The 14329-nt window shown below is 30.5% G+C and overlaps 2 protein-coding genes across 2 annotated transcripts in view; both read left to right on the plus strand.

Annotated features, from left to right (window-relative positions):
• KrT95D (phosphofurin acidic cluster sorting protein KrT95D) overlaps positions 1 to 7642 on the plus strand; it is a 69295-nt gene extending 61653 nt beyond the window's left edge. Inside the window, exons 7-13 of the mRNA XM_040711398.2 lie at positions 3584 to 3945; positions 4016 to 4376; positions 4447 to 4669; positions 4746 to 4973; positions 5031 to 5344; positions 5417 to 5530; positions 5593 to 7642. Of these exons, the coding sequence (XP_040567332.1) occupies positions 3584 to 3945; positions 4016 to 4376; positions 4447 to 4669; positions 4746 to 4973; positions 5031 to 5344; positions 5417 to 5530; positions 5593 to 5738 (1748 nt within the window). The 3' untranslated portion in view covers positions 5739 to 7642. The remainder of the gene's footprint in view (positions 1 to 3583; positions 3946 to 4015; positions 4377 to 4446; positions 4670 to 4745; positions 4974 to 5030; positions 5345 to 5416; positions 5531 to 5592) is intronic.
• A 1626-nt stretch (positions 7643 to 9268) lies between these two features.
• On the plus strand, positions 9269 to 11587 carry Gbeta5 (guanine nucleotide-binding protein subunit beta-5). Its single transcript, XM_040711400.2, has 2 exons — positions 9269 to 10054; positions 10123 to 11587. Exons 1-2 carry the CDS (start codon positions 9380 to 9382, stop codon positions 10537 to 10539), a joined length of 1092 nt encoding a protein of 363 aa, XP_040567334.1. The 5' UTR covers positions 9269 to 9379; the 3' UTR covers positions 10540 to 11587.
• The last annotated feature ends 2742 nt before the right edge of the window (positions 11588 to 14329 follow it).

Genomic DNA, 14329 nt, shown 5'->3' on the forward strand with positions numbered 1-14329 from the left:
TAATAATAATGTTGTTTATTATTTGTTTTTTTTAGTTCTTACAAAATCAAGTAATCCCATGGATGCCTGCATACATCCTTTCCAAAAATATTAATGCCACAAGAGATGATACTTTGTAACAAATACATTCACTTAAAAAAATCTCCAATTTTGACCCAAAGCCGAATGTTTATTCTGTTATTTGTTTTATGATGTATCCTTTGCTGTGTACTATTTTCTAACATTGTGTTGTCGACTGGGCTTAAATTAGATTTTATATTTTTTGAAATAACTTTTTTTTTTTAAAGTAACCCTTATCAAATGTTTTTAGTTTTGTATCCATACCACTAAGTGATTATCTAATCAATCACCATTTCTAATGAGGTTCTTGTTCTTATCCCTGAGGAGACAAAATAAGCATACATTTATCATGGTTTTGTAATTTTTGCACGATGTTGTTGTTACTAAAAAATTAGCTCATTAGTATTCATGAAGCAAAAAACATGGCCGCACTACTGCATCAAAAGTAGGTAAATATTACACAAAGCTAGAGTTGAGTAGTTTGAAATGAAAAAAAGAGCGCGAGGACAAGGGGAGAGCGATACATATAGTACACCTGAATTAAGAAAATTGATAATCTCAGCTACCTTTTATAAGTTGTACCTTATTAGCTTCACTGCATACTAATTAGTCTTAATGACATTTCTTCCTAATTTTTATTTGAATTGTGCTAATTTTGGAACCCATACTAAAATATTGGCATCGTGCCAACACAACCTGTAGGAGGTCTATTACTAGGTGCTTAGGTACACCATCTTGTCATGGCTGAAAACTAACTATCCGGAGGGTAACTACGTGTGGACTCAGCACGGTTCCCCCTCTCGTACGTCCACCAAGTGACAAAAGTTCTGCGCAGATAACATGGCTTGGTTAAGGTATAAACGGATAAGGCCCCCTTTCTCACCAGATTTGAACCCACTCGACTTTTCTATATGGGGTACTTTGGAGAGGGAAACTAACAGTATTGCACAGTGCACACCCAAATATAAAGCCCTCCATAGTGGCTATGCTAAACTTGTCAGAGGAGTTTGTCATCAACCTGCATGGCCTTCAGGCGACATGTAAAGGCTGTGATTGATAATGAAGGTGTCTATGTTGAGTAAATCTTTTTTTCCAAAAACCTTGTCTACATGTTTTGTTTACATTCTTTTTTTTCCTATTGTTGAAATTAAAAAAATCATTGATGGATTTCTAAATCCATCTCTCGAGTCCCTGTTTTGCTGTTTTACTCTTTATACACGTATATATATTTATAAATAAAGCGTAAAGACTTACCGAACCGGGGTACAACCCTGTAGCGTACCAGTCGTAGTATTTATGTATTCAAATATATTTATATGCTAGTCGTAGTACACGGCATTGCTCGAAGTTATTAGGTGTCGACGAACATACCAATTTTACTTTAATAATACTGAAGATAACACCCCAACTAATCATTGGTGCTACCCTCCGTTTTCATGTGCACACCCACACGTAGCTACTCTCTAAATACTTAGACATTATCTCTGCAAGAATGTATATATATATATATTTATAGATATAATAACTGATAAAGAAAAGCAATATGATTTGATGAGCCAGTGAGTACTTTAGCTCGTTGCTAAACCTCATCTAAAGTCTAATTCATTTTTTGAAATTTTATATAAAGTACTTCCCGTTTCAATATGAGTTGAACTAACCGTCTGCGAGATTTCATTCCTATTTTTTCTTTATACTATATTGCTATATAAATCAGAGAGCATCATATATAATACATCTGATGACGTTTTTTATACATTCATAAATGATTTTTTAACCGCTAAATGGGGTTTAATTTGAATAAATCACCACAATTAGCAAGCTTATTTGCAAAAGAAAAGACGTTTGACTCAATTTAGTCGAATTTTATCAACTCACTCAATGAAACGCCATAATTTCCTTATTGATTTTGGCGTTTCATTACATCCTTTTAGATTGAAGGAAGCAAGAGTTGATATTATTACATCAACTCCGGAGGATAACTTTGGTTTATTATTTCATGTCAAATTTTTTAAATTAGATGTTAAAATATGTCTTTTCGATGGCCCCCCCTGACATGGTCAAGGGGCATCCTAGTGTGCCGTTACACCTACTCTGAGAAGCGCTGCCTAAGACAACCAATAACATTTCATGTCTGTGAATAGTTAGTATTTATTCTTAGTCAAGGCCAAATTGAAGCATTTATTATCTATATAAACATTGGTTCTTTTTTGGTAATGATTTTTTGATACTCACCTCACTGCCTGATATCTATTATAGAATTATATTGGCAAGATTGATCTATAAAACCACTTTTACGTCCGATTTGGAGACGTTCTTAAGATCTAGGACAGGATTAAATCCCTAGTAAGGAGGTTCTGTATTTTTTTTTTTGAGTAATAACATAAATTTGAAAAATCATAACTATAATTTTTTGATTTCAAGTAAAGTCGAATTTTCGAAGAAAAAAATAAATTGCATACCTTTGAGTAATCCAACACAATTTTTTAATGTTAAAATATTTAACTTATAATTTTTCCTTAAACTATTTTACATTAAAGCCATTTTGCTTCAAGGATATTTTGCCTTAATACATAAATAAATTTAGATTTGCATATCGTTTTATGGAATTTTTTAATTACTATAAAATGAATTAAATGTTTTTTTTCGCTCAGAAAAATGAAGGAATCATGCCCCAAAATTTCAATGCATGCACCAACAAAATCTCACTATATAATGAATTCGAACCAGAGACAAAATAGGTTATAAAATTAGTATGATCAGAAAAACAAAAATAAATAAGTACGGCAACTATTCGAATAGAAGAATTGCTAATCACTTCTCCGTTAGTAATTATCATTAGATATGATGGACTATTCATGCTTGAAAAGCTCATGGATTGAAAGTACCGAGCACCTGAAAATGAGCAAATGTTTCACAGAATAAGGTCATTAATGGTTACAATTAATTATTTTAAACTCATGTATATATATAATAATATAATAGATACATGATGTATGTATGTTAGGTACCCGTCTTCTATATTATTATACTTCATTATTACTTAAGTGAGTCGCTCCCCCAATCACCCTATCTTAAAAAATGTAATCATAAAAAGCCATATTCCCGTATATTTATACATTTTATTAAAACGTTCATTTTCCCCATGATATAACTAATGAGAATGTATTATTTTTTTCAACAAAATATGTATAGTTTGTTGCACCGAGTTCTTTTTTTCTCTCCATCCTATGATAATACATTATCTTAAAGTATCATCGTCATAATATTTTATTTGAATAATTTAGTCCATTAAGTTCCTCAAAAAGTATTTTTTTTTAAAAATTCATTACCTTATTTGATATAATAACTTCGATGAGGAGATGGAAGTTTTAACTATCATTTAGAAATTAAATGGATGACTATATATTTAAATAATGCCCAAAATATTTTAATGAAAGTAAAGTTTTTATTTACTTTATGTTCATATAATATTTCGTGTCACACAAAATTGTGTATGACTGACAATTTTGTGTTATCATTTCAGAACAAGGGAATGGCGCTGGTGTAGGGATTGGGAGTGACCGGTGTAGTGATGAAAGTTCTAAAGAAGGGATATCTGACTCGCATCCAGAGACACTAACGGACCCTGAATTTTCGGATCCTCCCATTGTCACATCATCTCCACCCGTTTCTGGTGATGAATTGAAAAGGGATATTAATTTAAGTAGCAGCAAATCAGGAACTGAACGTGATCGAAAGAGTCGATTATTTTCTACCAAAGATAAAGCAAGTCTTTCTGCGCTGAAGCATCAAAAACAACAAAGCAGTGTTGGAGGAGCATCCAATTCTTTGAATCTTGCCGAAAGATTTGGTTCTACAAATACAAATATGGACCAATCTACTTCGGTGAGTAGTTATCCATTCACTTCCTGTCAATAGTAATTAATAGGTCATATAATATTGTATTTTTTTTAAGCCTCGAAAAGTACTCATTGAACAGTTGAGTCGAGTTTTACCTGGTGATACTCTACCAGAGCAAGTTATTTTAGCAAATACTTGTGATCGTCAAGGAGCTCATCTTGCTGCCAAATTAGCTGAAACTGGGAAAAGGCGTGTTGTATGCACTGCTGGCCCAGCTGATGTCCGCGCGACTCTCTCCTGTTTGGTCTCAAAAATTCAGAAATTTTGTAATACTCAAAATCTATTAAACCCCGTGCAAGTTGTACTAATTGGTTCGGATCTATTTATAAATTCGGTTCTCCGGCCATATGTTGAATTTTTCTCTTCCAAGCCTCCAGATTGGCAGGGTTACATACGATTTTTTATCATACCTCTTGGTGAGAGATGAATTGACCTCAAAGTTATTGATGTTTGATTTTTTTATAACTTTTTCTATTTTATATGTAGGTGTCAACACTGTGTCAAAGTACATTGGCTATCAGGATCAGATATACTCTTCCCTGTTTCTCCATGATTCTTGGAGAGAGCTCATTGAGAAAGCTGAGCCAGTGAAAAGTGATGTTGATGAAATTGTCGCAAGGATTCGACAATATCTGGATGAAATAAAGAATCCATCGAATCTTGTTCACATTCCCATAGCCGAGGCTATGGTTGCTTATAAAGAAAAAAAGTAAATTTACTCAACTAATTTTGTCTGTATAAACATCTGAGCTAATTGATTATATTTTAACTCTATACTTATATAGTTCCGATGAAGAATCCAGTCAAGTTTTTATCCCATTTATATCTGATATTCGAGTGGGATATGGGGATAACATATCTGTAGATTCTATAGATGAGTCGTTGAATCCCCCATGTATTGGATCCCCTCCTGCAATTCCTTGTCATTCCTTATGTCAAATTCCTTTGTCATCTAATCAAAGTGATAGAGTCACGCCGCCTTCTTCTCCCCACGTTAGCGGAAGTGGAAATAGGTACATATATATACACCCATTAATAGTATTTAAGTCTTGATGTTCATTTATTTGCAGTCGAATTAGTGGAGCTGAATTCTCCTATGAACCGATTGATCTTCAGCTAAGTTATTGGATCACCGCTGGGGGTGGTGGATGTAATGTTCCTACAGCTCATGTGAGCGCTCCTGGGAGTAATTCAGGACCTAGTCATGGAGCGTTTGGATCTGGTGGAGGAAACTCTTATAGCGGTGGCAGTGGTGAACCAAGCGAACAAGTTGTCAAATCTTCCATTAAAACAAGTATATGTTTTATGCAAGTTCAAAGGTTAGGTCATTGGGAATCAAATACCTTTTCCATGCAGTATTGGCTCAAAGAAAAAAAACCAAAAAGTATGACTTATAATTTATATTTTTTTTAAATGTCGGGATTGATTTGTATGACTATTCTTTTTTTCAATGCAGATGTCATACGTTTAGGAAAGAAAAAAGAGAAAGAGAAAGATGATTTAAAGAACCAATCTGTCGAAGGGATAAGTAGGCTTATTTGTCTATCCAAAGGTCAAAACCCTCTCAAAGGTAACATTCATAACCATTTTATTATTATTATATACATTATTCATATTATCCATTTACTTTAGTCTGTATCGATGGACTTGAGTGGAGTGGTGTCAAATTTTTTCAACTCTCACCTCAATGGCAAACGCACATAAAACATTTTCCGGTTGCAACATTCTCCTCTTCATATCTGACAGGATCGTCTGGGAGTCAACAAACTTCACTCTGAATTAGAGTTATTTATTATAGATTACCAATTTTACGTTATAAATATATTTATTCATATATCTACATATTACATACATATATCAATGTCTTAAGGAAAAAAATAGAAAAAAGCTTGTAGGAAGTATGAAACATAAAAGAATAAATCTAAAAGACAAGGATATTAATAATACTCAAAGATCCTCTAACCTTAACCAATCCCCATCAACTAAAAGGGACAATTTTTATATGCACTATCTGTATAAAATGTATCAGGGAATTTATTCTTTAAAAAAGCCGAATATTTTCAATCTTTTTTTATTATATTCTTAAATACAAGACAACAGTGAGATTTCTTTGTTTTTCCCCCTCAATTCTCAGCAATGTTCTAACGTGTGATAAATCAAGTTTTATTGTTTATAGAAATCCTTTATATTTTACTATAATACTGGGTTTAATAATATCAGAATATTCATTTATATCGATATAAAAAAAATTTGAATCCATCAAAGGATAAATGGGGTTTTGTCCCGTGTAGGATTCAATTCGGATCAATCAGTGAGTTATGTGAAGATTCTTTCTTTTTATTATTACTATAAATTATCATGATATTTTTTTGTTAATTAATTATATACATGCCCATGCCCTTAATTCATTATAATTGTTTTACTATTCATTGTATATCGGCTTTCAAATATTTATATTCAATGTGTTTAATATAATGGCTCTGTAGTTCGGAAATTATCTTACAATTCATTTTGATAGCAAAGATAATGATAGTTTTTTTAATCATTATCACTATTACTGTGTACATATTTAAAAAAAAATCCAAAATGTTAGGAGTCAGCATGAATAATCATGAAAATATGTAAGTGTTGCTCAAATTAGTAGTGTGATAATCGCACATGAAAGATGTTACCAAAGAGGTTTTTCCAATCAATTGTTTTTTTATTTTCTTTAATTGTTTTAATGTGACATATTTCTTAACAAAAAAAAAAAAAAAAAAACCAACAACATTTGATATTCAGTATATAAAAGAGATGTCTGTAAATTTGAGGAATAATAATTGTACGCTTTTTGAGAATTTATTCTAAAATAGTCCTCAGATAGCAGCAATGGGAGTCGATCCAGGAAAATTAACCCCAACACTTTATTGCATCTATTATTTTATTTTTTGCAATATGTTGAGTTATTTTTATTTTTTCAATCAAATTTATGTAAATATCTTTCACAACACGCACAGCACACCCAAGTATCTTTATTGTTCATTTTATATATATATAAAGAACCAAAACAGTTCCTTTTTTGTTTCCTTGATTTATATAGTACATCATATTCCCCTCCCGGTAATTTAAAACCCTTTTGATTACTATAGTAGATATACCTTTGATTTCAGAGATACAAAAAAAAAAAAAAAAAAAAAAAAACCTTAAAAAATCCACTGATTCATTGCCTTACAAATAGATTTATCTCTTTTTTTGCAGCTTCTTAACTCTTAGTGTTGTTTACATACATAAATTAAAAATGATTTTAAAACACAGTAGTAAATTGCTTATTTTATGTTCAACCATATTGTTAAATTACATATACAACTATACATACATACATCAAAGAGTCAAAAATAATAATTTTGTTAATTTTTAGATAAGAAAGGTTTTTTTTCTCAAAGAAAACAAAATATACATAAAAAAAACTCAATGCAATTTTTTTTTACGGTTATGTTTTTAAAATACATTTCATTGTTGATGTAGCATGGTAGAAAATAGATTTGTTATTGTATGCCAAGGACATTTTATATATATGTATATCAATATTCATAGCTATTGACGATTCTGTTAATATCCCATAGAAGTACAAAATATTGTGTTAATCGTTTTTTTTTAATTGAAATATTTGATGAGAAATTATATTAAAATATTATTATCTTCATTTTGAGTGCGTTTATTTTCTATCACTCTCTTTACCTACATAAATATGAGTTGAGTGATTCGATTTAATTACCTAATTGATAAAGGAAACGGATTTATATATAATGATTAACTTTTTTGAATGGTACGAGGACAAAACGTAGAACGGTCAATTTTTATGAGGATATTTCGAAACAAAGAAAACGCAAAAGTAAAGAGATCTGTTGACAAGATGAAATTGCAAACAATTAATGTATATTCACGTTTTAAAAAATCCCTTATTCGCCTAACTATATTTATTTTTTTAAATTTTAGGAACATTTTTTGTTTTTAAATTCATTCACTTGCAGTTACAATTATAGTTTTCATGTTGATTATATTGTGTTTTCAAACTCTCATGAAAATTATTCAGACTTAAAAAGTTGGAAAAATACTTTGACATGATGGGTATGCACATTTAGTTGAAATTGACCATCTAAATATATAGTTAACCGAATGAGAGATTTTTTTAAACGTACTTTAATTGGTCCCAACTTCATCAAGTCCTCAGATTTCTTTAAATTTGAATTTTTTTATTCCATAATTTTGTTTTGTTTCACAATATCTTTATAAAAATAGTTTGTTCTACGTTTTGAACGTTTAACATTTTCTCTGTTAAATGTTTTGTCTTCCAACGTTATGTCCAAGCACTGAACACAAATCCCTTAGTAATATTCTATTTATTCCGAGTTTTGTTATGGTACGTTTTTAATTTCAGGATTATTGTGATGAAATCCGCAATTTACATCCGAGAAGAATGATTTCGTTGCATTGATATACTATTTCGATAAGTCTGGTATATTGTCATAACCAATTATCTAGACTGTTTGGTGTATTTATAAATAGGTTGTAAGGAATAGAAACAACCTTAAATGTTGTGGCTTTTAAATTGTTTTCTTGAGGATTGTAATAAAATGACACTGATCCCTGCCATTTTGGACACATTTTATAATTCTAAGGATGCCAAAAAATCTTTATTATCAATATTGAAAGGCCATTATATTTTTCCGGTGAGGTGGGAAGGAGTGTTGAATTACTATTTGAAAAAGCTTTTAAATATTTTGAAATATTTATTGCATGACTTTATTTTTAGAAAATATAGATTTTTTTAAGAACTTTATTTTTTACCTCAATGAAATATTTCTAATAATGATAAAGGAATGTGAAAATTCAATTTTTACAGCCAAATTTTAATCCTGGGCTGGGATCCTAGTAAACTTCCAAGAGTTAGTGTGGTTTAATCGTAAAAATATATGTTCCGTCCCTCATAAAAAAATAAAAATGAAGTACATTAATGGAATAATTATAATTGAACTCCTTAATTTTGCTTCTACTGTTTTGTCATTCAGAAAACTGCATATAACTTTGATAGGAAATAACTCAATTGGTTAAAAGTATATACTTATTTAGACCTTACTACTTATGGAATTACTTTTCTCTTACTTATTTTCTATCTTAACGTACAGAAGACTTTCGCTAAAAAGGCCCAGCTTGGATGAGAAAGCTTTTCTGATGTATACATAGACCTTATGTATGAACATACATACATAGGAAGGAGTCTATTGATTTCTCCAAAAAAATATTTTTTTTAGCTCTCGATGAAGCAGCTGATTTGATTTGAGCTTTCTCTGTTACTCAATAAAGCGAAACCCTCCTTTACTTCAAGAGGATATTATCCCTTGTAGAACATCAACTTTGGGATTATGGATCGGACCTGTAAATGATCATGTCGGGTTGTAACAATGAGGATGTTGGTGGTGTAGCTCAACCACCTCCACCAGAGGAGAGTATTGAGTCTCTTCAGAAAGAAATTGAGCTTCTGAAGCGACGAATCATAGAGGAACGGCAGAAATTAGCTGATAAAACTCTCTGTCAAGTAACTGAGTCTGCTGAAGCTCTCCAAGGACTCAATATAAAAGTCAGAAGAAGTCTAAAGGGACACAATGCCAAAGTTCTTTGTTTAGATTGGAGCAACGACAAGAGGCATCTGGTCAGTTCATCGCAAGATGGAAAGCTAATCGTGTGGGATGCATTCAGTACTAATAAGGAACATGCTGTTACAATGCCCACAACCTGGGTCATGGCCTGTGCTTATGGTATTTCGGGAAATGTAGTTGCATGTGGAGGACTTGACAATAAAGTGACTGTATATCCGCTGACTCTTGAAGAGGATGTGGCCATTAAAAAGCGAACTGTGGGAACGCACACGTCTTATATGTCTTGCTGCCTCTTTCCTGGATCAGATAATCAAGTTCTTACGGGTTCTGGAGATGCAACTTGTGCTCTATGGGATGTTGAGAGTGGACAAGTTCTTCAAAGTTTTCATGGGCATAATGCTGATGTCATGTCAATTGATCTAGCACCTGGACCTAATCCAAATACATTTGTTTCTGGGGTTAGTAATTTTGATATCACTTTTTATATTGATCTCCTCTATTGTTGCAATTTTTTAAACTTATTTAGGCTTGTGACAAAATGGCCTTTGTGTGGGATATGAGAACAGGAAATTATGTTCAATATTTCGAAGGCCACGAATCGGATATCAATGCTGTAAAGTATCATCCATCGGGAGATGCCATTGGCACAGGCAGCGATGATGCAACGTGTCGACTCTTTGATCTACGAGCGGATAGGGAGGTTACTAAATACACTAAGGAATCAATTTTATTTGGAGTCAATGCAATTGACTTCTCAACATCCGGTCGTATTCTTTTCGCTGGTTATAATGACTATGCGGTCAACATGTGGGATTCTCTAAAAACTCATAGGATAGCCATGCTTTATGGACATGAAAACAGAGTTTCAAGTTTAAAAGTGTCTCCAGACGGAACTGCCATTGCAACTGGAAGTTGGGACTATTCTCTTAAAGTATGGGCTTAAGAAAGAAAGGGCATCTTAGGATTATATCTTTTTCAGAAGTGTATCATACGTCATGACCAATTTAACTATAATAACTAAGACATAACCATTTTTTTGTTTAGTTACTACATACAACTTAGGAAACTTTTCAACAGTAACTTTTATGTTTCCAATGACTTATAATCTAGGCATTAAATTCAAGAAAAACTTTTTGTGTACAGCTGCTGTGAATAGTGATTTTACTTATTTGTACAAATAACAGCATAATCATCTTAGAAACAATGCACAAATGGACCGTAAAAGTAAAGGCCTAAATTGTAGTGGTTTGAAGAAATAACAATTCCAAAGAATTTGTTTTAATCTCATAACTTTATAGAATATACTAAAACAAAAATTTTTAATCTTCCCTACTCAGGAGATACAAAAAAGTCTATTAAGACTGTATTGTGTCTAAAAGCCAAACAAAGACATAACCCCTATTCGTTTTCGGTATCGACAGTATTTTTATTTTGCATTTTATTTGAACAACTACTTCGCAATTGAGGCTTTTGGAACTTCCATGGTTTGATTATGAGTTAAATGTTATTATTTTTATCTTTGCTGCTCGTCTTATTTATAAAATAATTAGGAAAACAACATTCACAAAAATTAAAGCATGACATTTTTTCTAAGTGCGAAATTTATGTGTTTTCTCCTATTGTTTTATTTTTTTTATTTTTACTTGACAATTTTGTTAGCTAAAGTTGTGCAAGCTTAGAAATTTTTTTTTTAAAACAAAGAATATGTAATTGTTATTCCTCTCTAAATGACCTCAAAAAAGTTAATTTATGATGAAAAAATATTTGTCATTTATATTAATATGTAAAACAAAACAAAAATCCAAAAAAATACTCAAGCAAATTAATTATAAAAATTTTTAATACATCCACTTCTCATAAACCCTGAAGTTTGCTTATACTTTACTCAATACATTCAATATAAAATACTATATTGATAATATTAATTATAATAAATATATTGTATTGTGAATTTTTATCGTTTAATAGTAAATATAAATTACATTATCGAAGTCGTTAATCTACTTACTTATTACGTGTTTCCTTCAGAGATGGGGACTGGGACTCAAGATTTGCAACTCAACTTGATCTCTCAATCAAAGACTTGAGACTTGACTTGGACTCGAAAGTAATCTTATTTTTTTTCTGGATATAAAGTACTCTTTAAAGTATCTCTTGTATTTTATAAAGATTTGAACTGGACCCAATGAAATTATTTAAGGACTCAAAGTGGACTTGGACTATTTAGTACAGACTTGAGACTCGATTTGGACTTGCACTATAATAACTTTTTCGTACCTTTGGTTTCCTTAATTTAAAATCAATTTGATACATTTGAGGATGAAGGATCAGATCCGCAGCAAAGTTTATTGCCGTTTAAAAGTTGAATTCTTGTAAAAATTGTAATTTGTATCAGTAAACTGTACAAAATGCAACCTAAAACCGAAATAAAATATTTAGAGTACTTGTGATGAAAATAATGTAATCTATATCAATAACACAAAGTTTGGATGTATATCTGTCAGTTGAGAACTCATTTTTGATTTTGGTCTTAATATCTTAGAACTGTGTGATTTTTTTTATCTTAAAAATAACAATGTAGTAATGAGCATGGGTGAAGCTCAGCGTGTCTTGTTAAAAAATAAATATATATATTGTAGTGTACAATTTGTAACTTGAACAAGTTGCAAACAAACAAATTAAATGAATAATTTTAAATGAAAAATTTACAGTACTTAGAATAAGGATAATGCAATAATTGAATATTCCATGAATGATCGACTTATTAGTGGTGTAATTTTTGACTATTTTTTATAAAAATTACTTCTGTGGCACATTATAAAGTTCAGAGCCCACAGTTATATTAATATTAAATATATAATAACAATGTCATTTTAATTTTTAAACAAATTTTTAGATTTAAATTTGGATATAATTATTTATAGATTTAAAAAAGTGAAATTTTTCAAATTGACAATGAAAGTAATGTAGGTAATAAAGGCATTAAAAAACTTTTTTTTTGTAGTTTAACGAATAAGTTCGTGCAATGCCGGCTACATCCGCTATTAATTCAATATTTCATATAAAGAATGTAACTTTTTACTTTGTTTATCTTATCAAAATTTATTATTGATAAGTAGTATGTGGCATATTACAGAGGTCAAATGTCCATGGCTGTATAGTCATAAATATATCATAGATGCGTAATTTTAATAGATCAATATGAAATGATAGTAGAAATTAATAGAAAGTAAATATTTTGACTGATGATTATATAAAACGTAAGGAGACGTTGAAATTGTAACTTGTGTAATCTGTTTATATAAGTTACAGGTTGTACAAAACATATCAGTCATCTTTGAGGCCTAAACTACAAAGTGGTATAGCAATTAAATTCTTTTTTCTTTTAGATTAGTGGTTCTTCCCAACGTGTGGGCCTTGAACACAAAAGGGATCATTAATTGATTTTTGATGCAAATGTGAATATTATATAGTGAAAAACAAATAAGGACAGTTTCATACTATGAAATTACAGTAAAAGTTATCAAAGTCACTCAATACAGAATCTGAGCCAATATCGAATATGTTTAGTTTCTATTTTGTTTTGATGGAGACACCGCTATCGCTTTTTCCAAGAATATTGCCAAATTAGTTTTGTTTCCGTCTAGATTTAGGCAAATTAGTTAGTATCTATTTTCATTTAGACATTTCAGTACCTATATATTTAATTTAATTCAGAGTAAGCGGGTTTTCCTTTGGTATCAAGTAATATTCAATACAGTTGTTAAGTGTTTTTTATTTATTAAGCCATTTGATAACAATTCAAGATTTCTTTTTTAATTCTTGTTCATTTTTTGTTCCTCAAATTACGATGGAATTTGTGACGTCTGTGAAAACGCTCTATTGGTTGATGACTGATTGCTAGTGCTCGAATCGAATGCTATTCCCTCTCACTTTTTGAAAATAAATAAAAATGTATAATTTTAAGTAGCCCCATGAATGATATTTTTCAGTACTCCATGTAAGGATTGTAGATACGCTTTTTTGGAATGTCATCTATCAAATTTTACAAAGGTATTTGCAGGGAATGGGCTGAAAGGGCTGTACCATCCCTCACAAAATTAAGGAATATTCGCTTTTTACAATCTTTTTTTTGCCGAGAATGATAAAATTTTACTCAAAAATACACGTAAAATTTTTGAATTTAATATTAGAAATTTATTTCGAAAGAAATGAACTTTTGTGTGAATAACCATAGATTTTTGTAAATAGCTGTGGATTTTTGAATTTAAAAAAAAAAAAAATATTTGAATTTTTTTTCTGTGAAGAGCTTTGGATTTTTGCAACTTATCCCTAAAAGTTTAATATTTGCAATTTAATTATTGAAATTTACATAATAGAGGAATCGAAGTAGTTGTTAGTAAAAATACAATTTTGCTTTTACATCTGCATGTTGGTATTTTAGTGGATTCTTTACCATTTTCTTATTATTTTTATGTGTCGTCTGGTAATGTTATGTGAATTGATGTATGTCTTTGTGTTTTGTTTTGCTCATTTTTATTCAGTTAATATTTTGTGGATACTTTTTTTTTATTGAAATGTTAATTTTTTTAGATTAAATTTTTGAATATTTTTGTTTGTAAGCCTTAATCTGGTGAAGGAACTTTAAAGAATAAGTTTTAATTATATTTCCTCAAATGCAACTTCACCTGAAATTTCCATATAATTATGATAAATTATTTGCTATCTAAATA

The sequence above is a fragment of the Lepeophtheirus salmonis genome, chromosome 5 (assembly GCF_016086655.4).
Source record: "Lepeophtheirus salmonis chromosome 5, UVic_Lsal_1.4, whole genome shotgun sequence".
NCBI classification, from domain to species: domain Eukaryota; kingdom Metazoa; phylum Arthropoda; class Copepoda; order Siphonostomatoida; family Caligidae; genus Lepeophtheirus; species Lepeophtheirus salmonis.

What these genes read in the sequence shown, in the direction of transcription:
- Gbeta5 (XM_040711400.2), top strand. Translation starts at nt 9,380, where the DNA reads ATGATCATGTCGGGTTGTAACAATGAGGATGTTGGTGGTGTAGCTCAA. An exon ending in CAAATACATTTGTTTCTGGG is followed by an intron (nt 10,055 to 10,122) that starts GTTAGTAATTTT and finishes AAACTTATTTAG; the next exon opens with GCTTGTGACAAAATGGCCTT.